Source organism: Carex rostrata, chromosome 1, assembly GCF_964058835.1.
Source record: "Carex rostrata chromosome 1, lpCarRost1.2, whole genome shotgun sequence".
NCBI lineage: Eukaryota > Viridiplantae > Streptophyta > Magnoliopsida > Poales > Cyperaceae > Carex > Carex rostrata.
Window position 1 is genome coordinate 5,348,740 of NC_135918.1, and position 25,414 is coordinate 5,374,153.

Genomic DNA, 25,414 nt, shown 5'->3' on the forward strand with positions numbered 1-25,414 from the left:
AATTTGAAAAAGAATATATGTTTAAAAAAATGGGAATCCATTGTTATATTAGTTAATATGTATTCTAAATTTAATAACATAATCAGACATATTGAATCGAACTCAAATAAGTCAATTCAGTTAATTTTGAACTAAATTAAAGCTTAAACCAAATAAAATCTAACAAAGAATTTGATCTAATTAAATTCGAATTAGGACGAAAACAAATCACGGTTATGACTGTTCTTTGGACTTCACTCTAAAAAATATAGTATTTATTTCAAAATAAATTGAACTTTAGCAACGATATTTTTTATAAAAGAGTTTCACATTCAAGCAAATTGTGGACATATATAATTTTTTTCAAAACTCGAAAAATCTAAAATTAAAAATAACACGACTAATGACATAAAAATGACACAAATTGTGTTTTACGATTTGGCCCGTAATACGGCTCAATATTCGACTTTTCAAAATTCTAATGGTCGATCCGAACCGTTCATCTTGTTCTCCATATTAATATGTGTTTGGAAACCAAATTTTACATTTTTTAAAAAAAAATTTACTATTTTTTTAGATATTTAGAAAATCACTTGATCTAAAAATTCTGGACCATTCAAAAACAGTGATTTTCAATAAATTAGAAGGGAATTCATATCCTCTGCATTAACTCAAAAAGGAAATCTTTTGAGTTAATGTATCTTGATATTTCGATCTGTTTTAATATTTGTGTAGATTAAATCTGCACTGATATTAAATAACATCTATATTATAGATATGAGTCGGATTGACTCCGTTTAAAATTAGATAGTTGAGATTCATTAACTCAAAAGATTCTCTTTTAGTTAATGCAGAGGATATACATTCACAAGAGGGAGTTAAAGAAAATTGTCAATTTAATTTCTTACATATTTTACAATATATAATTTTCAATGATTAAAAAAAATTAAAACTTGTTTACAAAAGCTGGTCAAGCCAAGTCTTTGATTAAGACGGCCATAATTGACACGCAAGACTAACCGACGACTTAATGCCCTCTTGAGTCTTGTCAGCTAGCAATATGCAGTTCGCCGAGCATCATGGTTTCATTGATTGCATTGCTTTCGTCTTATGTTTCTTTCAGTGTTTTTTTTTTTTCTCTCGGCTATTGCAATTTTTCTTATTTTTAGAAATGAAAAAAAATCAAATTATCATACACAAAAATGATTAATAATTTTGATTATATAGATAGAACGGAACAATTAATTCGGTACCAGTAGGATATCTTCTGAGAAAATATTAATGGTTCGATTCTAGTAATTTTAGTAAGTTGTAATATGATTTTGTTATAAAAAATCTGAAAACTATTATAATTAAATCATTGATTAGCTCTAATTAGAACTGTGAAATCTACGAACCATCTCCTTTCTTTCTCTCATTAACACTGTGCGACTGTTAAGGTCGAGAGTTCAATTCCCCCTCACGAACCTTGGTAGCTACTATCAAGTTTTCAAAAAAAAAAACACTGTGCGACTGTTGATACGGTAAATGTAAATATCAATGAGACCAAACTATTAATTCAAATTCAGTTCCATTAACTTACCTCTGTGAATCCTGTGGGACTAATATATATATTTTTTTAATTTCTAAAAATAAAAAAATGTGCCAATTGCCCCAATTGCATTACTTATTCCTAGATGCACATCGTCATCAGCATAAGCTCACTTTATTCTCGGGATAACCTCACTTTATTCTTTCTTCTAAAATCAACTACCGCACTTGGTTTAGCTTGTGCCCACGGGCCGCGGTCCTTTTCTTACAAAAAAAATAAGGGGGAATTTCATGTATATCTCTCAAAAACTTCAAAATTACGTATTCTCCCCTATAAATTTAAAATAAATTTGAAATTACATACTACCTCTCTAAACTTTAAAAACTCACATATATACTAATTTTATTGTCTTTTATAATAAAACACATTCTAAATTTATAAAGTACCTACTTTATCCTTTTTGTTAATAAGCATTAAATGCCCATCTAACTTCAATTTGAATCTGAAGGTTCCTCTATCGTCCGAATTGCTTTAAGATTCATGTGTGCCATATAAGCACGGATTTTAAAGCAAACACACACGAATATTGAAGCAACATGCACATATCTTAATGCGATGCACGCAGATAAAAAATGCTTTGCGATCCGTGCGCGCTAGATTAGCATAAATCTTGAAGAGAACACACAATAGTCTTATTGCGATGTGCGCGGATCAGACGCTAGAGGAACCTTTCATATTCAAATTTGAATTCGATGGAGCTTTTTATATTTTTAATGAAGGGTAAAATAGGTATTTCATAATTTTAAATAAGTTTTAATATAAAAGACAATAAAATAGATAAATATGTAAGTTTTTGAAATTTAGAGAAGAAAATACGTAATTTCAAAATTTAGAGAGAAAAATAGGTAATTTTGAAATTTTTGAAAGGGTAAACAATCGCACTTGGTCTAGACTCTAGCGTGCGGATAAACAATCTTCGCTCCCCATAGAATCAGCAACAGCAAATTAATTTTTCATTTTTTATTGATAATAATACTGCCAAGGTAATTGACTTTACTATTCAAGGTCGCTCACTGATCGGAGCATTGCGATGAGCCCTGACATGGGACATAATTGGGAGAATTATGTGATGGTAGCTAATCTGACGAAGAAACTAAATTCAGAGGACCACCTTAATTCACTTATCCACAGCTTCAAGCCTCCAACAGCGAGACATAGAAACCAAACAAAAAAAAAAAAAAAAAAAAAACAGCGAGACATTCTAGAATTCAGATCCTCTCCGGTACCGTTATAGGAAATCTTTTAGAATTATTGAATCTGGACTGTTCTTTTTAACTTGACACGAATCTCAAAGTCCAGTAATACTGTCCTCTGTGCTAGCTCGAATCTCAAAGCAGCTGGGAATTAATCTCAAATCGTAAAATGATGGGAATCTTTTATAATATTGTAGAGGATACTTATCCGACATTTTTATCCATGGTGCTGTACTAATTTAAAAGAAAACCTTATTTTCAGTTTCTACGGATACTTTATTCCAACTTTTTTTTTTATCTTTTTTGTGTTTTGTCAAGCGAAAAAGGATGGTTTGGTATGGCCCAACTAAGTAGCTGGGTCCTAGAGCTTGTTAATGATATGTTAGGTGCTGGACTGTCGGTCTCCTAGTCAGAGCGGTCTGGTAAGAATCAGATAACTGAGGAGAGATCTAATTACATTATTTTTTTTGTGATATTAAATTATATTTTATATTTTTAAAGTCTAAATAATCAATTTAAATCGTTTAACATGATGGATATATTAAAATATGCTTGCAGATCAAATTTTATATTTTTTTGAATTTTTTTATTATCTATTAAGATGAGTACAAAAATTCAATGGTCTGAATATAACGATTTTGTTAAACACTTAATAAATAGTAAAAAAATTCAAAAAAAATATAAAATTTGATCTGTAAGCATATTTTAATATATTCATTATGTTTAACTGTTTGGATCGACTATTTGAACTTTGAAAACTTTATAAATAGAAAGTGTAATTCGGTGTCACAAAAAAAAATGTAATTCGGTGTCACCAAAAAAAGTGTAATTAGATTCCTCCTCCAGACAATTTGATGCCGGACTATAATAATTCAATCCGTGTCAAGATTTATGTACATTTTTTTTATTCAAATTTAAACGGTTCTGACTGAATATAAAATTAAATTTGCTCCGATTCCCTTATTATTAGAAAGACTTCCACGTTCTACTGAGCTCGAACCATTCCAAGCTTGTAATGTATGAGGATTATTTAATATTCGTGCTAATATACAACAAACAGAACGTATTCAAACTTAAAAATTGAGGCAACTTAGGTGATGCAAATTCAGCATTAGACTGGCCTATATTGGTGTTTGGCAATCTAAATGCGTAAATTCAGCTTTTGTTTTTTGAATAAAAGTTAGAGATCAAACTACTCAACTATTTAATATTTACAAGGGATAATTTTTTAGATTTTAAACCTATGACTACACAGAGGACATTATTTTCGACTCTGTCGTTTTTGTTAAATATAATTACTTTCAAAGGATTTTTTAATTCATATAATTCACATTATATATCAGTTTAAAAAAAATGCTCAACTAGAGAATAGCGAGAATAGCGTTGTTCCGATCCATTCAAATATACTCAATTGCTATTCGGAACAGCGAGAATAACATTGTTCCTCTATTCCTATAAAAAGTCAGAATAACAATTGATGCTCTTTCAAATGTTCAATCCCTCCATCGCTATTCTAAATGTTCAATCCAAACAATATTTTCGCTATTCCGAATAGCACTACATCAACACTATTCTCATACTCTTCCAAAAATCACTATTCTCATTTACTATTCTCAAATAGTAGTTATTCTAGCTATTCTATAGTGCATCCAAACGTAACCTAATTAGTCGGAAATTTTAGCCTAACTGTCACAAACTCACAATTCATGTAGAGAGGGTTCAAATGCCTCCATTTTTTGTGCCTCCATCATGCCTCCATTTTTTAAAACTTTAATAACTCAAAATTTAAAACTTAAAAGTCAAAATTTAAAACTTAAAAGTCAAAATTTAAAACTTAAAAGTCAAAATAAAACCGTTAGATGTGATCTATATTATTTTCTCTATGTGCTCATAAAAAGTTATCACATTTCAATTTTGTTTTTATGTAAATCAATAAGTTCAAAAATCAACGTCTAGAAATCATCCACATTAGTGCATTTTTTACAAGCTCTTGATGACAATCAAAATAAAATTGAAATGCCATAATTTTTTGCACGTGCATAAATAAAATGATGTAGATCATATCCAACGTAACTTTGAAGTTTTAAATTTTGAATTATTAAAGTTTTAAAAAATGGAGACATGATGGAGGCACAAAAAATGGAGGCATTTGAACCCTCCTCATTCATGTATACGGTATTACGGTGGGCAAGTTGCGGGCTCGAATGCCATGCCAAATTACCTTTAATCCGATTAATTTATCCCCGAACTTAGACTAGTCGTTCATTAAATCCGATTAGTCGCTTGTTACTAGATTCTCTGAATACTAACCTAATTCGACTGGATTATTATTAGATGCATCTGAATTCTTTAAGTTCTAAACAGTGTAGGAGTGCCCACCTATGCATGTTTTGAGCTTCAATAAATTACTATCGGAGGTCACCGTATTTGGCACCATGCCTCGAGTTAGTCATCGAATTTTGATCCGAAAATTTTATATACATCATATTTAAAATTTAAAAAAAAAAAAAAATCATGTTTTGAGGATTTTGAAAAATACTAAGACCTCCAAGCTAATTTGCGGCTTCATTCTTGAGAGCCCTAAAAAAAAAAAAATCTAAAAATGCACTGTAATATTAAATATATTTACGTTTTTGAGGGGCCTCCAAATTAATCTACGACCCCTCAAGAATTAAACCGCATATTGACTCGGAGGCCTTGGTATTTTTCGAAATGACCATAATTAGAGGTGTTTTTGTTTATTTTTTATCTTTTGAATATGATATAATTAAAATTTCAGAATTTTGATGTATAAACTGATGCTACCATAATTTGTACAGCAATTGATCCGTATTATATGAATCTATAATTTCATTTTTTTTAAACGGTTGATTCAAACTGTTCAAAATGAATTTTATTTGTAAAAAAAAAATACTTTAAACAATTTTTTTACTTTTTAAATAAGAAAAAAATTCACTGCTCTCTCGGATGGTGCATAATATTTTACTTAAGATGATTTCCTACCTATTTAAAGAAATACTAAAGTACTCAAAGAAGTAAAAGATGCTCTTTAATCCATTTTTTTTTATTAATATCCTTAATTAATTAAAAAAAAATTCAAAAATGCCCTTCATATTTTAAAAAAATGTCCCAGCCGTCAGAATTTAATTCTGGCAATTCTTATTCGTACTAAACCGTCATAAATCCTGGAGGTTCACTGGATACAGAACCGCCAATAATCCTAACAATTATGTTATCTATATATATATATATGCTATGTTGCATGGATACGGATACGGGTATCGTATCGGATACGATACGGATACGGCGATACGGCAATTTTCAAAAACGAAGGATACGATACGGCTATTATATATATATTATTTTTTATTAATATGTATATTACATTTAAATAATCATGAAAAATATAATTAAAAAGATGAATATATTACAAAAACTGAATCAAGCTATAAAAAACTAAAGGCTTAATATAAGATTAGATATTAAATAACAGAGTTACTGCAATATAACACAAACAAAATCTTGCGGAGTGGATAAAGCTTTTGGGTGGGACTGGGCCTTCCCAAGTTCGAACCACAGCTTTGGCGGAAAAAAAATATTTCAGCTGGTGTATACGCGGTCCACAAGTGCGGCGCAGCTCAGAGTCGCGGCTCACGGGTGCGGGCACGGTTCACCAGCGCTGATAGCCGTATCTCGCTCGTATCTAGCTGAAATAGTCATATCGGATACGAGTCAACGCGTATCGCGACGGTATCAGAAAGTTTAGAGATACGCCACGTCATCCGATACGCCAACTGGCGTATAGGATACGTATCGGACGCGTATCGGTATCCGATACGTATCGGATACGGGTACGGTGACTAAATAGCTGTATCCGAGTAACACAGTATATATGTGAGGGAGTTCAGATCTTCTAAAGTAACTCAAATTTTAAGTTTAGATTCGAACCATCAGATTTGAATCGAGCTGTCAGATTAAAGAGGTTCTGAGCGCTCCATTTCTAGCTGAATTGGCTCGGGTTTGAATCGGACGATGGGGATCTAAACTCAAATATTGGATTATTTTAGGGAATCCTAACCCCTGAAATTTTTATTAATAGGAAATATATTAATTAAATATCGAGATTAGAGAACGCTTTTGCGTTTTTTCGAGATATAGGGAAAACGTGATGGTTAATCACGTCCACTGGCTATTATAGACTATCACGGCCAGGTTTAGCACTAATCACCGCACTTCTTAAAAAAAAAAAAAAAAAAATTCCTGGCCGTGATTATCAATCACGGCCAGACATGCATGCCATATTAAAATGGACAAACTCAAATCTCATTCTACACGGTTAGATATTGCACTGGATTTGAATTCTGGCCGTGATTGATAATCACGGCCAGGAATTTTTTTTTTTTTTTTAAGAAGTGCGGTGATTAGTGTAAAATTTGGCCGTAATAGTTTATAACGGCCAGTGGACATGATTAACCATCATGTTTTCCTTATATCTCAAAAAAACGCAAAAGCGTTCTTCATTTTGAATATTTATTTAATTAATTTCCTATTAATAAAAATTTCGGATCCAAACCCTATGTGGGGTGTGGTCCTTTTATTTTTGAAAATTATTAAATAATTAATATTAATCAACTGAAACTTTGAAACTAATTAAAGTTTGAGTTTTTTTTTTTTTGTTGTCAGAGTGGCTATTTAACGGTTTTCTGTTTTTAGGACCACAGATTGACTTAACCGTCTGAGTATTTTTAGAAATCTCTCAAAATTATGATTTTTTGAGAATATGGTATAAATAAAAATTTCAGCATTTTTACAGTAAAATATAAATAGAATGTATTAGTTATATCAGTCGGCAGCTATAGCCCGTAATATCTGTGGAGTAACTACAGACAGTTGATTCGTTGCCAAGTTATAAAACCGCAGATAAGATCGAATTGAAATCCGCTGCAGTGCTGGATTTGTGAACATTATTTCTGAAATATGTCCGTTCAATTTTTTTTTATGCACACATCTCAGAACAACTGGATTTTCTGTGCACGCATCTCGAAATAATTCAATGGCTGAATTCGAAAAAGCAGAGCAGAAACACTGTTTACACACGAGAATTTCAGCGGATTCGTTTCCGATAAGATCACAAAAAGGTTGAGTGAATCCACCGGCGACAACAAAAAGGATAGTTGGGAGACCATCCTCACATGGCAAACATAAGTGGCGAAGAAGAAAAAAAGAGCACGGGCTAATAACAGCCCATCTCTCTTTCTCCACCCCACCTGATCTAAAGGTACGAAGCAAACCTTGTATCTACTAAAAATCTTGATTTTGAAACCTCAGAAGACCTATTGGTCCTGTCGAGCTTCAATTCTATCGTTCAGCGTTGCTACTGAGCCATGGCTAATTTTCTGTGGGTAATTTGTTTATATTTATTTCACCCGTTTTGTTTCTTTCTAGTCGTTTGCATTTGTCCCACTGCGTTTAATGTGCTTCACGTGTGGATCTAGAGAGAAGAATTCGAAGGGGAATTGATTTTTCTTTAATGGTAACTTGTTTGACCCGTTTGCTTTTACCCCTTTCTTACCCATGACTTTAAAGTTTCTTTCTTTGTTTTTTTTCTTCGAGGAAGAAAGTTTCTTTTTAACCTAGAAGATAGAGTTTGAGGTGTTTTATTGAGTGGATCTTTTCTGTAAACCCCTTCTGTTGGTGTTAAAAGAGTTTTGATGGTAAGCATTTGTAATTTTCTGTTTTGTTGAAAACAACTTGATATTTTAGCTAATTTGCCCCCCTGTCTGCCTGTCTGTCTGTCTGTCTTTTTTTTTTTTTTTGAAGTAGTTGAGCTGCTACCTCTACTTTATTCTGGCTCAAATGTCTCTTTTACTTCTGTAACCATGTGAAAATTGATCTTTTCATAGAACTTCTCAATTTCCAGGGTCAAAGTTGCAATTGCTCACATTTTATCTCTTTTTATGCATCAAATATATAGATTAATTCAATATTATATAATTTGCTTCATTACAGGTTGTTATAACCAAGATCTGGGGCTTCCTGTTATTTCTTATACTTGTAATCCTAGAAATGATCAGTCGAATTATCAAAAAAATTTCCGGCAAGACCTCATCGGAGGAGTCGTCAAGCCAACGAAGCGTACCCCAGACGTCACAGGTACCACCATCTCACCACAGGGACCATCGACATCCATATGATCACCATCATTGGGGCCCAGGCTATTCTCGTGATTTTAGTTCATATGATGACTTTTCGGGCTTCAGAAGAAGGTAATATTACCAATTGTTTCTGCATCATTGCTTTTTTTCAATCATGCCCACATTTTTGCTTTGCTTGTGAATAAAGCCCGTGATTTCTTGCTTTGGCAACTCACAAACCATTGCTTCTGCCAAGTGAATTTAAGGTTAAATTCAGAATAAATGACCATATTGCCCCTTATTCTTTTGTAATCACAAAATTGCTCATTTAAATAGTTTATGAACCAATTTGTATGGATATTGGGCAAAAGTTGCTAACGTGATATAATCGAAGGTGTGATATGTGGAGCTATTGTTTGATAATTTATACTATTGACAGGAGGAGTGAGTTTGACTATGACTCAGACTCACCACCTCGTGGATACCCGCATCCATATTCCCGTAATGAAGGATACCCGTCCCGCAATTTCTCCCCTCCGGGCTACCGTGATGATTACAGCCGGAGGGAATACCGTCGAAGGGAAGTTCAGACACAGCCATCAAGTTATCAGATGCCAGCTGTTCCAGTTCAGAATGTAACAGCACGGCCACCTCCCATGCAGCCAGCCGCATCACAGCCAAGTGGCTCAAAGCCAAGGCTTGATAGGAAGTACTCAAAAATAGCCGATGAGTATCGCTCCTTGGAGGAAGTACGTGTTTTTTGTCAGGATTTAACAAAATTGCTAGGTCAATTGGTGCCCAGATCTGCCCCCAAGCTAATTATTTTAATTGGTTGACTTCAATTGGCTAAGTCAAAAATATCAGGTCTTAGCTACATTAAAGAATCTGGTGGTCATTATTCTTTGAGCAAATTAATATGCAGTTAGCCATAAGGCGAACTGTAGAAAAGTTAACGAGAGCTGTGTATCATATTGACTGACAAAAGAGTTTTGCGCGACGAGGTTTGTTGAGGAAAGTTTACAGAGATAGAGAATGATAACTTCATTTTACTATAACGTCATATCAAACTGATTACTTTTTTTCTTAAAGTAAAGGTACACAACAACAGCAACAATCAAGCCTTTAGTCTCAAACAAGTTGAAGTAGGCTAGAAATAAAATAAATATAAGTAGTAATAAAGTAGTAATAAAAATACAAATAAAAATAATAAAAATAGAAGTGAAAGTGAAAGTGAAAGTGATAATATTAATACTAGTATTAATTATATTCTATCCAAGGTTCTAAATAGCGATTATAGCGGCATAGCGGGGAGACAAAAAAAAAAAGCTATTGCGAATAGCGTAGCTATAGCGGAAGCTATCACACATAGCGATTTTTCCTTTTCAAACTTTATATTCTATATTTCTACTAATTATCAACATAATCAATATTAGAGAATTGATATAACAACTAAATGACAACTAATCTAAGTCTATATTTTTTATCAATTACGCAAATAAGAATGAAAAAAAATCTAAAAAGTAACATTATTTAATAGTTTATACTTTATAGTATTACATATTATAATAGACAAAAAGCAATTAATTTTATAAGGTAAATGAAGTCAATATACATATTTAAACATTTTATAATTATAATAATAATCAAAATCAGCTTTCAATTGAAACGAACGATAATAATTTTACAAATGAATACTATAAAAAGAGTAATCAAAATGAATAATTAGTATTTGAATATTTCTCGATATAGAATGATAGAATAAATCACAAATAAAAATAGAAGCATGTAGTTTGGTTTAGTATACTTATCGTAGAAGACCATGTAGCATTAGAAATAAGAATAGAAGTACAGAAGTCCATATAAATTGCAAAAAAAAAATCATGTAGCATAGCGGTAGCTATAGCGGGTCTCATATAGCGGTAATAGCGGTCAGCTATTATAGCTATAGCGGTCATAGCTGAGTTAGCGCTATTTTATCTCATAGCTTAGCGTTTATGGTCCGGAAAAGCTATAGCGTAGCTATAGCGCCGCTATAGCTAGCTATTTAGAAGCCTGATTCTATCTAAACTATCAATCGTAGAGGTCAAAGTCCTAAACTTACATCATTGACTCCAAATTCCTAGTCATATAACCTAAGATCTATAATACTACCTCTAAATAATCCCTAATTACTACTAGGTCATGGTTCTGGTACGTGGATTACTAGCTTTCACGCGCTCCTGTCCGAAACTCACTCCTTAGATACATTCCACTTCTTCAAGTCCCTTTTTACTGCTTCGTCCCATGTCAATCGTGGTCAGCCTCTCTCTCCTTGTGTTTTCGATACGCCTTATAATTCCAGTACGCACCGGTGCTTTAGGAGGCCTCCGTTTGAGATGTCCAAACCATCTCAAACGGTGTTGGATGATCTTTTCTTCAATCGGTGCTACCCTAAGTCTGTTACGTATATCATCATTTAATGCGATCCCGTCTTGTATAGCCACAACTCCATCACAACATATGCATCTCTGCTACACTTATTTTCTGAATGTGTTGTCTTTTAGTAGCCCAACATTCTACACCATATAATATCGCATGTCTGATAGCCGTCCTGTAGAACTTGCCTTTGAACTTTTGTAGGACTTTTCTATCACAGAGGATGTCAGATGCCTGTCGTCATTTGATCCACCCCGCTCGTATCTTATGGTTAACATCTTCATCAATCTCACAATCACTCTGCAACATCGACCTCAAATATTGAAAGATGTCCTTCCTAGGCACTACTTGTCCAGCCAAAGTGACATCTCCATCATCTGACCTGACACTGCTGAACTCGCACCTCATATACTCGGTTTTAGTCCTACTAAGTCTAAAACCTTTCGATTCTAAAGTTTGTCTCCACAACTCTAGTTGCCTATCAACTCCTATCTTACTCTCGTCGATTAGCACCACATCATCAGCAAAGAACATACACCTTATATGCCCCCTGTAACTTCGTCCATCACTAGGGCAAAAATGTAGGGGCTCAAAGCCGACCTTTGATGTAATCCTATTTTAAGAGGAAAGTCACTGGTTTTGTTATCGCATGTCCTGACACTAGTTACAACGTCATCGTACATATCCTTAATGAGCGTAACGTATTTTGTTGGAACTTTATTCTTTTCAAGAGCTCATCACATGACATTCTTCGGTACTTTGTCGTACGTTTTCTCCAAGTCAATAAATGTCATGTGTAGATTCTTCTTCTGCGCTCCCTATATCTCTCCATAAGCTATCTCGTCAAGAAAATTGTCTTTGTGGTCGATGTTCCAGGCATAAAACCAAATTGGTTCTTTGTAACGCTTGTCATTTTCTTTAAGCGATGCTTGATGACTCTCTCCAAGGCTTCATTGTATGACTCATAAGCTTAATTCATTTGTAATTTGTACAACTTTGAATATCTCCCTTACTCTTGAACATTGGTACTAATATGCTTCTCCTTCACTCGCTAAGCATGTTGTTTGATCTGAAAATGCTATTGAACAACTTAGTTAGCCAAGCTACCCCTACTTCTCCAAGGCAACTCCACGCTTCGATAGGGTTGTTATCAGGCCCCAATGCCTTGCCTACTTTCATCATTCTTAACGCTTCTTTCACCTCAGACTCTTGAATTCTCCGAACAAATCGTCTGTTGGTGTCATCAAGAGAGTCATCCAACTTGATCGTGGTGCTATCTTTCTCTCCACTGAATAGTTTGTTGAAGTATGCTATCCATCTATTCTTTATCTCGTCGTCCTTCACTAAAAGTCCACCATTCTCGTCCTTAATGCATTTAACTTGGTTGAAGTCTCTCGTCTTTCTCTCGCAGAGTGTAGCTATCCTATAGACGCCTTTTTCTCCCTCCTTCGTACATGGCTTCTGATATAGATCTTCATACGCATGACCCCTTACTTCACTCATCGCTTTCTTTGCATTCTTTTTTGTCGCTTTGTACTTTTGTATGTTGTCATCACTCTTGTGATGATGCAAACATTTGTAGCATTCCCTTTTCTCTTTGATAGCCTTTTGCACGTCCTCGTTCCACCACCAAGTATCTTTAGGTTCGCGTTTATTTCCTCTTGTCACTCCAAACACCTCCGTAGCCACCTTCCGAATGCGATTTGCCATCTCCTTCCACATGTGATTTGCTTCTCCTTTTACGTTCCATGCCCCTTTTTCAATCACTCTATTCTTAAACACCCGTGAGGCGTTCCCTTTGAGCTTCCATCACTTCGTTCTTGTAATTATGGTGCCTTTGTCCTGCCGAACACGTATCCGAAGATGAAAATCGGATACCAGAAGCTGATGTTGTGAAACGACACATTCTCCAGGTATAACCTTACAATATATGCAAGCTCGTTTGTCCTCTCTCTTAGTAAAGACAAAATCAATCTGACTAGAGTGTTGGCCACTACTGAAGGCAACTATATGGGATTGTCTATTTCTAAAGAAAGTATTAGCTAACATGAGGTACCATGTCATCAAAATGATTATATGTCTGGTAGGACTTGGTGGTTCAGCTAATTTAATATAGTACACTGATTGGGGGGCTTGCCTTACATCTTTAAAATGGAAAATTATACGCCACCCAAAACCTGTAAAACAATACACTGTTCGTGAAAGTTAGGATTCTACCAGGCTGCTATTTATATGTTGTGTTATATTTTGGATCTTATAAATGGGGATACTTTTGAAGAATCATGTCAAATTCTTTAACACAATTTACTTTTATGATCTCCTTAAAGACACTTAATGGCTTCCTTTATTATATTGAGAATTAAAAAAAAAAAGCCCCACTCAAAACAAACAAAAAAATCTAAATTTATAGCTAGTTTTGGGAACTTCTTTTACTTTTGAACATCTATAAATTTTTAACAAAAGCTTATTTTTGTTCAAAAGACAAGAAAGTTTTCCTTATTGAATACTTGTGCCTTCATTTGGATTGTAGTGTGACAAGTGATGTAACGGTCATCACTAGTTCACCTTAGAGAATTTTATCTTGAAATGTACTTATGAATTTTATTTTCTTGTCTTTCTAATCTGTGTGAGTCTTTTCACCTTTTTATCTATTGAATTAAATCTTCACCAATAAATAGAAATGCACAAAGAAAAAGGTTCTCCTTGTCAACCATAGGCATGAACTTACATCACTAGCTATTTGGATCAGATTGGAAGGCTGTGTGTGCTTGGTTGCAATCTAAAATCTTTACAAGGTGTTCTATGTTGATTCCTGAAGTTCTTATACTACATGTTTCGGTTGAGCTCCAAATAAGCTGTTTTCAGTGTTGTGCAGATCCTTCTCTGGGAGTTTATTAGATATGAGTATGATGTTTTATTAGGGTGACACTGACTTGATCTCTAGTGAATAACTTTGACATTTTGAGCATGAAAGATTTCAAGGTGTGTTAAGATGAATCAGAGGAGTCAGTCCTGGGGATCTAATAGAAGTAAAGCATATATGGATCTGTTCTGGCACAATATTCAGCCAAATTTGAATCAAAATATTCTGAATTGTTAGAAATAAAATCTGTGTTAAGAAAATTATATTTTACTAGTTAAATAGAGACAATTTATTCAAGGGGACACCTCCTGTTGGTTACATCTGAGAATAATATACTTCTCATATATGGCTGTAATGCACATAAGGTTGCATAGAGCATCACTCTTTTAACTCGAGCATTGCACAAATCATGGCCAAGCTTAAGCTCATCAAGGGGTTCTGTAGCTTAACCTCAAAATCATTGAATCTGCTAGAACTTGCAAATCCAAACCACTAATTATGATTTACTTCATCATACAAGTGTTAGGTCCCAAATTTTTTACTTTATACTCTCATGTTGTATAAATAAGATCAAAAGATTGAAAATGAATTATTTTGGTGGGCCCACATTTCAACAATTTTCGACCTATTGCTTCAAAATAAACTAAAAGATTTGAGAAAAACTGGAATGTCAACTATTCATTGGTGATGTAAATTAAGGTCAATGATCTGGATCCATTGTTTGAAGCTGACCTGATTGTTGTTGACGTTTAAGCTCATGAAAACTTTTGGTGAGCTAAAGCTCATATTAGCTTTATTCTATCACATTAATGTAAACAAGAAATAGAGCAATACAGTATGACTCCTTCATTGGTCGCCTCTTTTTGGTGAAACACGATAGAGGGTTCTAGATATTTTGAGAAGGCCTTTGAAGTCATTGATTGCTATGGCATTAGCCCCTATTGGGTGAGGGGTATTACAGCGAGGGTTGCAGTATGGTCTATATTATTAAAATGAGTGTCCAATTACAAGACATGGATGTGATTTGGATTTCTAAGAGGCCTTGAGGACACTGGTGAATTTGATGGCTTACTTTAATTGTGAATGTTCTGGCTAAGATTGATATGAGGGTTAAGAATGTTAGTCAAACACACCACAATGATGATTATCCCCATATTTGGAAAGTTTGAGAAAGAGCTTCACTGGCTTTGCATATTACTGGAGAAATGCTATTGGAACCAAGCACATTACTGGTCCTTCGCTGATCCTTGAATAGCTGAAGATCATGAGTTGAATATATAGTGGTCCTAATCAACTAACAGTCATAAGTAGCAATGAGGTATGAAGCTCTTTGTTTCTTGGAAATTTTGGGCTTTGTATGTCCAGTAGGGATAGAAGTGGTCTGAGATAATGAGATTTGTGTTTCATTTGTTATGGACGCTGATAGAAATGCAACAGTTATGCATATTGCTCTTTCCAATGTGAATTTCTTATCTCCAGAATGGAGCCTATGTGTTGGGATTAATAGTACTTATATATTAAGAAATGTTAATCCTGCAGGTTACTGAGGCACTTGCAAAGGCTGGTCTAGAGTCTTCAAATCTTATCATTGGAATTGACTTCACCAAAAGCAACGAGTGGACAGGTATCAGTCAGTATATGAGAATTTCTTGGATAGATCCAATTAGATAGTGCATCCTTGAAAATTGTAGTCTAGTGGTTAGAATTTATGAAAGGATATATTTGTGCAGTTCACAAATTTAAGTTACATTCAAATGAGAGATTTAGGAGATAGATTAAATACTCATTGCTTGTACTAGATGTATAAGAAGATTTTGATTTTGTTAATTAATAGATAAATATCCTTCATGCTCTGTTGTTATGGATGGTCCAAATTTTGGATGCATTTGAACTTTTGGGCTTTTCTTTTTGCATCTTTTGCATAGTATATGTAAATATGGCTTTCTGTTGTATTTCAAACAAGTGCTGGTTTATTTTGTGTTTATGCCCTCAGAGCTACTCTTTCTATCTGGATAGCAGGAAACCCCATCATTTGGGAGACTATTGGCTAAATTAGTTTGCCCAGAAAAGATTTTTTTTGACATTTTGCAGATTAGAAAATTTTCAGCTATAATTTGCAAAGCTTCCTTGCATATTGTTTTGTTTGTAAGAGCTGATTATTTCTGGATTTTAACATGACTTGCATCAATAACTAGGTAAGCAGTCATATAAGGGAAAGAGCCTTCATCATATCGGTGAAATACCAAATCCTTATGAAGAAGCAATCTCTATCATTGGTCGAACATTGTCAAAATTTGACGAGGATAACTTAATACCATGTTTTGGTTTCGGAGATGGTAATTGTTATTATTTTTTTTGCTTATTAGTTTTCAAAGTTAATGACCCCTCTTTTTTTTGTCATAATTGACTCATCGGATTAACTGCCTTTTGAAATTTCAGCCCATACTCATGACAAAGATGTGTTCAGTTTTTTCCCAGATGAAAGACCATGTTTTGGGTTTTCTGAGGCCTTGTCTCAATATAAGCAAATTGTGCCACATCTACGTTTATCTGGTAATTACTTGATCGGAATCAAAGAATATCTATTGTTTAGTTATGAGCCATCGTTCAAGTTAGATGGTGCTAGAGTTTACATTGTGTTTATTTCAATGTTTTGCTTTAAAAAATTTCAGGTCCAACATCCTTTGCTCCAATTATTGAAATGGCAATGACAATAGTGGAACAGAGTGGCGGTCAATACCATGTTTTGGTGATAATTGCTGACGGTCAGGTTGATAACTACAAATTTTTATATGTGTAGCAACTTTATAGACATAAAGTGCACATTCATTTTCTTTTGTATATTCAATCTTTTCTGCATTTTGTAAAGTTTCACGTCTCTTTAGAAATGGTGTCCCCATAATAGCGCATAGAGGTTCCATTTGTCAAAGTCCTAAAGGTTTTCTTTGGGTTATGCAGTGATAGCATTCAACCTGCCACTCATTGATCTTGATCTTTATTGGGTCAAAAGCTGAAAATGATGCAGGTGGCAATTAGTGTTGATACATAACTTGGCCAACTTGGTCCACAGGAAAGTTGATTCATCTGTTAAGTCTTATTGATTAGGTTTTCTTTGGGTTATGCTATTATAACTTTGAAACTGCCACTGCATGATCTTGTTCTTTAGTGGGTTTATATCTGTAATTAATGCAGGTAACAAGAAGTGTGGATACACAACTTGGCCAACTTAGCCCACAAGAACAGAAGACGGTTGAGTCAATTGTACTTGCTAGGTTATGTTCTATTTGAACTATTTATTTAGTAAGGTTAATTTATTTAAATTATGACTATGGTCTTACTATATAAGTGGTTGTTTGCAGCCAGTTTCCGTTGTCCATCATTTTAGTTGGAGTAGGAGATGGACCTTGGGACATGATGCGGGAGTTTGATGATAATATTCCTACTAGGTCCTTCGATAACTTTCAGGTGAAGGGAAATTTTATCACATTGTTAAATAGATGAATTTTGCATAATTTTTTGTTAGGGTTTGTGGGAAGAAGTAGAAGAAGAATAAAAAAATTGGAGTAAATTGAATTTACTAATTTTCTCTCATCAAGAGTTCAAAATAACATATTATATGTAGTAGAACTAGGGTGTTCCTAAGTTCACCAAGGTTCTTTGTGAACTCAACTCCAAACCTATCAGATTTACTTCAAATGACGAATTTGAACCGTTGAAACTCGTCTACCTTACAAGTGATGCGTCTACATGTACAAAATTTGAACTTTCGAATTAGTTTAGTATAAAATCAAGCGGTCAAAATTAGAACGTTTATAAATTAATTTAAATGCATGCATTTTTTGACCACTTGACTCTATACAAAATTAATTCGAAAATTTAAAAATTTTGTATGGTCTGCATCACTCTTAAGGTAGACAGGTTTCAACGGTTTGGATTCATCATTTGAAGTCAATCCGATAGATTTTAGAGTTGAGTTCACAAAGAGGTTTGGTGAACGTAGAAACACTCTAGTTCTACTCTATTATATATAACACAGCCTAGTGGGCTCAAAACAGCAATTTAGATAATAATATAATAATTTCCACCTTGAACCAAATTGCATGTAAAGCAAACAAACTTAACATAAATAAAGGTTAACATAAAACTAGTAAAAGCTAGGAACAAAACTAGCTCAAACTAGCTGGAAAAATAATGGTGAGATAGGAGGCAAATTCCACCTCAAATCGAAATCTCATCCTAAACATCTTGATGGTTGCTCTCAAATGTCAACTCATAGTCGATGTTGAACTTGACTAACAAATTATTCCTTGCATCCTCAAAGAGGCGTGATTACCTGCTATGTAGCCTGGTATCCTTAAAAGAAAGCTCTTTTATTCATTCTCTCCGAACCCTTATTGTCCAATCCCTCTGATATCAAACAATAATAGTAATCATCCACATTTGTCAAAGCACCAAACTCGTGGTGGCATTAAACATCTCAATATCAAATATGATCGAACAATATTAACACAATCACAAACTCCCAAACGTCCAAAACACTAAATATCAAAATATCTGATCACCAAATCACCAAAATTAGAATTACGTAGCCACCAAAGTTGGGTTTACCACAAAACTACCATCACAATAATTGTCAGAAATTATTGAAAATATGGAAACAATAGTCTAATGTACACTATGTGCTGGTGCGATACAAAGTGAGTAGTTGTACGGATCGAAATCTTGTGGTGTTATTTATTAGGGTTTGAATTCATTATGACACTCTCGTATGTTTGGATGTGCCAATAATATGAGCTATTCGGAATAACAATGTGCATCCAAACAACATTTTTACTGTTCTAACCATTAAAAAAAATAAAAAACATTTTTACTGTTCTTAAGAGGTAGAATAACTGCTATTCTCTATTCCCTGTAAATGTTGGAAGTGTGAAGAGAGAAAAAAATGCTTGCTTCTCAGATTTATGCTATAACATAGTCCTAAAATGATAAAGTTGATATCACTTCTGCCATCTTCACGTAGTGACAATTCGTTTCAGACCTAACTTGCCTAGCTTTCCATTTAATTAGCACTTTGTTGAGATTATTATTTATCGTTTACAACTATTCACTATTTCAAATGTACAATCCAAACAATTTTTACTAATCCGAATAGCATCATTTTAACACTAATATGAAAATCACTAATTTTTTCTCTATTCTCATCTACTAATATCAAAGTTTGATATTCTAGCTCCCATCCAAACATACTCGCACAATTCATCGAATTATTTAAAAATTGGAATCACCTGAAAATTTTGGCCAAAATGCACAAAAGCTTGATCTTCGATATAAATCGACTCTGTGTATCACCCATGCGAATCATAATCATAAAGGTAGATAGTAATAAAATAATAATAAAAATAATAATAATAGTAATAGTAGTAGTAATACTAATAGTAATAGTGGTATCAATAATAATAGTAATAATACTAATACTAACTATATTATACCTAAACAATAGATCGTAGGGGTCAAAAGTCCCAAGTACTATGTTCTTGACCCCGAATCACTAGTCCTGTGACCTAAGGCCTATAATACTACCCCTAAATCCCTAAACAATATTTTTTCCTAGGTCATGGTTCTAGTACTTGGATCACTAATTTCCACGCGCTCTTGTTCGAAGCCAAAACACAACACCTTTTGATTTTGGAACTAGTATAAAAAACTGATTATCCAAAAATAAATACTGTCAGAGTGTCAGTTGAGAATCATTACTAACGAGAGCTGCTTTTCCAGTTTGTCAATTTCACAGAGATCATGTCAAAGAATGTAAGCCAAACCCGAAAAGAGACCGAGTTTGCTTTAGCGTCACTTATGGAGGTTCCTCTGCAGTACAAAGCTACACTTGAGCTTGGTATCTTAGGGTAAACACCCAAAATGAAAAAAAGATTAAGAAATTGTCTGTATTTCTTTGGCTATAGGCACTTATTTACCTTTGTCATTTATGTGGTCTAGACGAGTATCATCAAAATCTCCTGGAAGAGTTCCATTGCCGCCGCCCCCTGGGAGCTTTAATGTAGCCTCATTTCAGTCACATTACAGGGATCCTGGGGCCCACAAGCTGCCTGAACCTTCTGATCCCATGGAGATTGAATATACGGCCCCACCTCCAGGTGCATCTAGTGAAGCACAGGTATAAACCTCTCCCTTTAGTTTAGGTCATTTATCTTTGTTGATTCCTTCTCATACCAAGATTTAACGTATATTCTGTGTTTGTTTCAGTGTTGTCCGATCTGTCTTACAAATCCAAAAAATATGGCCTTTGGGTGCGGGCATCAGGTGAAATATTTTGATTTGTTTTTTTTTTTTGTATTTTTTAATATAAATCTTGTACTATTTCTTAACTTTTTTCTTGCAAACTTTTCTTGCAGACATGCCGTGATTGTGGACCAAATGTTGATAACTGCCCTATCTGCCGTAGACCAATTACTACTAGAATTAGGCTTTACTAATTTATTAGTATGTTAATGCTAAGAAACACCTTGGATGGTTGCCTGAACACTGTGTCAACAATATTATCACTCCAATAATATTGGTGACACAATGCTCAGACAATAACCAAGTATTTGTTAGCATTAGCTTACTATAATGTTCAGCCTACTGAAAAAGGTTTAAGCATTTACATGTTTTCTGGAAAAAAAAATGAAAAATTGATTGGTTGCTCGTGTTATTCTAGTGTCGCGTCGTCTGTCTTGCTAGCAAGGCAGAATATGTTCAGTTCACTCGCACAAAATCTCTCAAAGCCTCTATCTCAATAGATTATTGTTGTCTTCCTTTTCTTCGGTCTCTTCCTCGCCTTTCTCACCAAAGTTTAAGACCAGTGCTCTTCTCCAGTAGACAAATAGAGCCTCTTTCTTCGTCTCACACCCGTGTTTTCTTCATTTTCTCTGTTGCACGATGTAGCTAGCCCGTTGAGTTTGCAGAAATTATGTTCATAGGTGAAGCCTGAAGTTGACCGACCTGACCTTGTCCTACCCTGTTGGATGCAGCTGAAACTTGAAACATTTATTTTTTGTTTGCACTTCTGTAAAATAAAGTATTGTATCAATGGTTTTTTTAATGGGTCATTCTCTTACTAAGACAAACAAGCAAGAGACATGACCATAAAACCTGTGTTCAGTATTTAATGTATAGACCGGTTAGTGTATTTGATTTAGTCGCAAAGATGTCTAATTTTTTTTTTTTGCGTTATTGATACTCTATAAAAGTTATTAACATTTTTAATTATTAGGACAAAAGCAAGTGTCGTCAATTTTTTTTTTTTTTTATTGTGTATCTTCAATTTTAGATAAGATTTTGTCCAAACCTTTAGATCATAAACACATCCGTTACCCGTACCGGTAGATTTCAGAAGAGTGAGAGACTAACACCTTGTTTGGATGGAGAGTAGAGAAAAGGAGGGAATGAGAAGAAAATAAATTTTTTCATCGAATTGTGTTTGGTTGACAAATTAATGTTGGAGGTGAAGGGTACAGGAGGTGAAAGATTTAACATTGTATCATTATAATTAATAGAATCTGTTTCCTCCTAATTTGGAATGTAACGGATGGAAAGAAATTTTGTTGCAAATATGTTAAGAAAAAATAATACAAACATTCAACTTTATATTTTACCTATATAATTCGCATACAAGTTTTTTGTCACAATTTTACAATAGCCATTAAATTTTTTATTAATTTTCTAAATTTTAAATTTTTAATCAATTAAATAAGAAATAAGACGGAAAAAATATTAAATTTATTTTATCTTATTAATCATAAAAAAAACAAAAAAGTTAAATATGCTAATCTTTTCTTTCTATTCTCTTTTATTCTTCACCTCCTCTTCGTTCCTCTACTCTCCATCCAAACAAGGTGTAAAAGAGAGGAGACTAGCACAGCCTGCTGTATCGGACCAGGTCTAGACCCTATCCGTTTTTAAGTCTTCATCTTCTTCTCCTCTCATCATCTCACTCTCTGCCGGTTGCTTGTGCAAACTGGTATATTTCTTAAAACCCACTTGGGCCAAGCTACCTTGATATTTGGGCCTATCTGGAATGGGCAAACCCACTTAGCGAGAGTCGATCAGTGTTTTCTACTTCTATTTCAAAAATTGAAATGATAAATTTCTTAAGCCGAAACTAGGAGTGTACCCTTGACAAATTCGGTGATGCTAAGTTACTTTCGAATTCGAAATTAACCTCTCTATTACTTATTACCGATCATATAATGATAAATTAAGAATTTAAAAGTAATATAACTGACGTGCTTTGGGAATTTCTGAATTGTAAAAATAACGGATCGATATAATTCAGGATATACTACAATTGGTCTGTTTATTACTTCATCATGTAAAACAAAATATATACCATAATGAACAAACCAAATAAGGACTAAATCTCGTCTTGATCAATCATAGCAAGCCTCGCTTCACGAATCTTTAAGTCCATATATTAAGACGTCTGAACTTGATCCAGCTCACCTACAAGGGAACCCATTTTTTATGAGCGCCAAATCGGCCTATAAATCTACAGAAACGGAAAGAACTCCTCTCTTTGCCTTAATTCCTAACCGTGCCATTACTACACATAATTTTCATATTTCTCACCATATATTCCCGTTTGAAATATCCATCTCTACCTCCATCGATCATCCTTCTCTACTGTCTCCTCTATGGATCCCACAACTCCTACCATGAAAAGATTTTGCATAAGCTTTGCAAAATATAAAATCATGTTTTTCTTACTGTTGCTAATGATAGGTTTCTGTTGTTGTACCCCAGCTGAATATGATAGTCCTGGCCGTGGTGGCACTTGGAATCTTCTCTTAAACAACTCAGGTGTGGTGGCAATGCACATGGTGGTCACACATCATGACACGGTGATCATGTTCGACCAGACGAGTGCGGGTCCATCAGGCTTCCAGTTGGGAGGATGTGACCGGCGCTCAGACTCCACATGTTGGGCCCACTCGGTAGAGTATGATATTGCCACAAACAGCATCCGACCTTTGGTACTCAAGACTGACACCTGGTGCTCATCTGGTGCTTTCTTGTCAAACGGTACACTGGCACAAACTGGTGGGCATGGAGAGGGGGCCCGAAGGATCCGATACTTCCGTCCTTGCTCAAATGAAAGGTGCTGGTGGCATGAGTCAAGTGAAACCCTAGCCAATGAGCGGTGGTATGCAACAAACCAGATATTACCCGAAACTGACCGAATGTTTGTCATCGGTGGTATAAATGCATTAACATATGAGTTTGTGCCAAAATCCTCTCCTCATGAAGGTGCTTTTGATATGCCATTCTTGCATGAAACAAGAAATCGGCGTGAGGAGAATGATAACCTGTACCCGTTTGTTCATCTCATGCCAGATGGCAATCTATTTATCTTTGCAAATAGAGAATCTATTTTGTTTGACTACAATAACAATAAGGTGGTCAAGAACTTTCCTAGAATACCAGGAGATGGTGCCAGGAGTTACCCAAGCACCGGTTCATCTGTCATGTTACCATTAACCTATGAAGACGGGTTCTCTCGGGTCGAGATGCTAATTTGTGGGGGATCAGCCTCAGGCGCATTTGAGGCTGCGAGGCAAGGTGAGTTGTATCGGGCTTTGAGCACATGTGGTCGGATCGTGCTCACTGATGAGAACCCTGAGTGGAGCATAGAAGAAATGCCAGGCCCCCGTCTCATGAACGACATGATTCTCCTCCCGACCGGTGATGTCTTAATCATCAATGGGGCAAGGCACGGCTGTGCTGGGTGGGATCATGCTGACGATCCTGTTTTGCACCCTTATCTGTACAAACCATACAGAGAAATCGGGTCGAGGTTCTCAGTTCTCCACCGCACTAACATCGCTAGAATGTACCACTCTTCGGCTGTTCTTTTGCCAGATGGGCGGGTGTTGGTTGCTGGGAGCAATCCAAACCGGCATTATCAGTATGATGCGAGATTTCCTACTGAGCTTAGAGTGGAAGCTTTTAGCCCATACTACACAGACCCATTCTTTGATTCCAAAAGAGCACTGAATGTAATTGTTAAGTTTAACCATACACATCATGGTATACATTACGGTGAGGAGTTTGTGGTACAGTTCGATCTATCTAGACGGCCCGGTGTTATCGAGTTCTATGCATATGCACCCCCATTTGCAACACACTCTTTATCTATGGGCCAACGGATGTTAAAGCTTAGATGTACCACCTTCACTAGGCAAGTTGGTGGAAGAGCGCGTGCCAGAGTAGTTGCCCCGCCTTCGCCGATCATTGCTCCATCTGGGTATTATATGCTCACTGTTGTTAATGGAGGGGTACCTAGTGCGTCCAAGTGGGTTAGATTTATTCAATGATAAATGACTACGAAAATTTTACATTTTTGTTCTTTTCACATTGATAAAATTTATTAATCTTACAATAAAGTAAATCTTCATAAAAATAAATACTGGTATTTGAAATTAATTGTATAAGAGTTAATACATTGACTGTTAGATGTGACGAACATTAAAATGCATGGTAATGATTCAGTTAAATTTTTCTCTAATGTATTTTAAATAAACAATTTGTTATTTGATTTTTGTTTTCCATGTATTTAATTCGTTATTTGTCAGTTGTTGTACTACAGTAATTAGAATGCTTTTTTTTTTTTTTTTGAAACCTTGGTAGCAGCTACCAGGGGGAAGGATTAGAATGCTTTTGATAGCTTATTTCTTGCCAAAGTACAATCTGCTGCTTTGAGAACGTAACACCTATTGGGCTGTCTTGTTAATGCTATTCTAAATAGTTGTGCACTTGTGCGAACTCGTGGTTCAAAATACGAAAGAGAAAGATGTAGAAGAGAGGGAAGAACTCTCCTCTGTTCTTTCATAAAATACGGCAATGATTAAAGTGCTTAATCAAATTATATAAAATATTAACTTGATATATTTTAAGTGCTAATTTTAGATATGTACGCTGCTAATTTAGATGTAATGTCAAGTTTATGTTTCTTCATTGTCCAACTTAGTAATGGAGATATTTCAACAATTAAATTGTCAGTTCTAAAAAACCAAAGCTTAACTTGTAATATCTTTTTTTTTTTAGGTCTGTGGCCAGATAGCTCAACAACAATTTATATTAAAATTAAAATAGTTCTGTACACTGCTCACAGAGAGCTGAGTTAGCTATTTACTAGGTCAAATAAACTGCTAATATAGTACAAAATAAAACCACAAAATTCCCT

The 25,414-nt window shown here is 34.7% G+C and overlaps 1 protein-coding gene, 1 long non-coding RNA gene and 1 pseudogene across 12 annotated transcripts; all 3 read left to right on the forward strand.

Moving 5' to 3' along the window:
* The first annotated feature begins 7,887 nt into the window (after nt 1–7,887).
* Nucleotides 7,888–21,378, forward strand: LOC144553828 (E3 ubiquitin-protein ligase RGLG3-like). Of its 11 annotated transcripts, none has more exons than XM_078302048.1 (15): nt 7,909–8,041; nt 8,209–8,296; nt 8,401–8,477; nt 8,773–9,029; nt 9,337–9,646; nt 15,715–15,799; nt 16,371–16,511; nt 16,615–16,728; nt 16,848–16,945; nt 17,368–17,447; nt 17,535–17,640; nt 19,951–20,078; nt 20,170–20,347; nt 20,437–20,493; nt 20,586–21,378. In XM_078302048.1, the coding sequence occupies exons 3-15, from the start codon at nt 8,475–8,477 to the stop codon at nt 20,664–20,666; spliced, it is 1,638 nt and encodes a 545-aa protein (XP_078158174.1). In that variant the 5' UTR covers nt 7,909–8,041; nt 8,209–8,296; nt 8,401–8,474; the 3' UTR covers nt 20,667–21,378. The 11 variants fall into 11 exon arrangements, with proteins under 11 accessions (XP_078158166.1, XP_078158177.1, XP_078158161.1 ...); XM_078302061.1 differs by having other exon boundaries at nt 7,910–8,041; nt 9,340–9,646; XM_078302035.1 differs by lacking the exon at nt 8,401–8,477 and having other exon boundaries at nt 7,891–8,041.
* On the forward strand, nt 17,647–19,014 carry LOC144553891 (uncharacterized). Its single transcript, XR_013511463.1, has 2 exons — nt 17,647–17,807; nt 18,217–19,014. It is a non-coding gene; the product is annotated as an uncharacterized LOC144553891 (long non-coding RNA).
* A 1,246-nt stretch (nt 21,379–22,624) lies between the features above and the next one.
* LOC144565284 (aldehyde oxidase GLOX pseudogene) lies at nt 22,625–24,773 on the forward strand (annotated as a pseudogene).
* The last annotated feature ends 641 nt before the right edge of the window (nt 24,774–25,414 follow it).

Excerpts from the sequence above, each read along its gene's own strand:
- LOC144553828 (XM_078302020.1), top strand. Across the intron at positions 17,448-17,534 it reads GAGTCAATTGTACTTGCTAG|CCAGTTTCCGTTGTCCATCA; the intron begins GTTATGTTCTAT and ends GGTTGTTTGCAG. Across the intron at positions 20,494-20,585 it reads CCTTTGGGTGCGGGCATCAG|ACATGCCGTGATTGTGGACC; the intron begins GTGAAATATTTT and ends CTTTTCTTGCAG.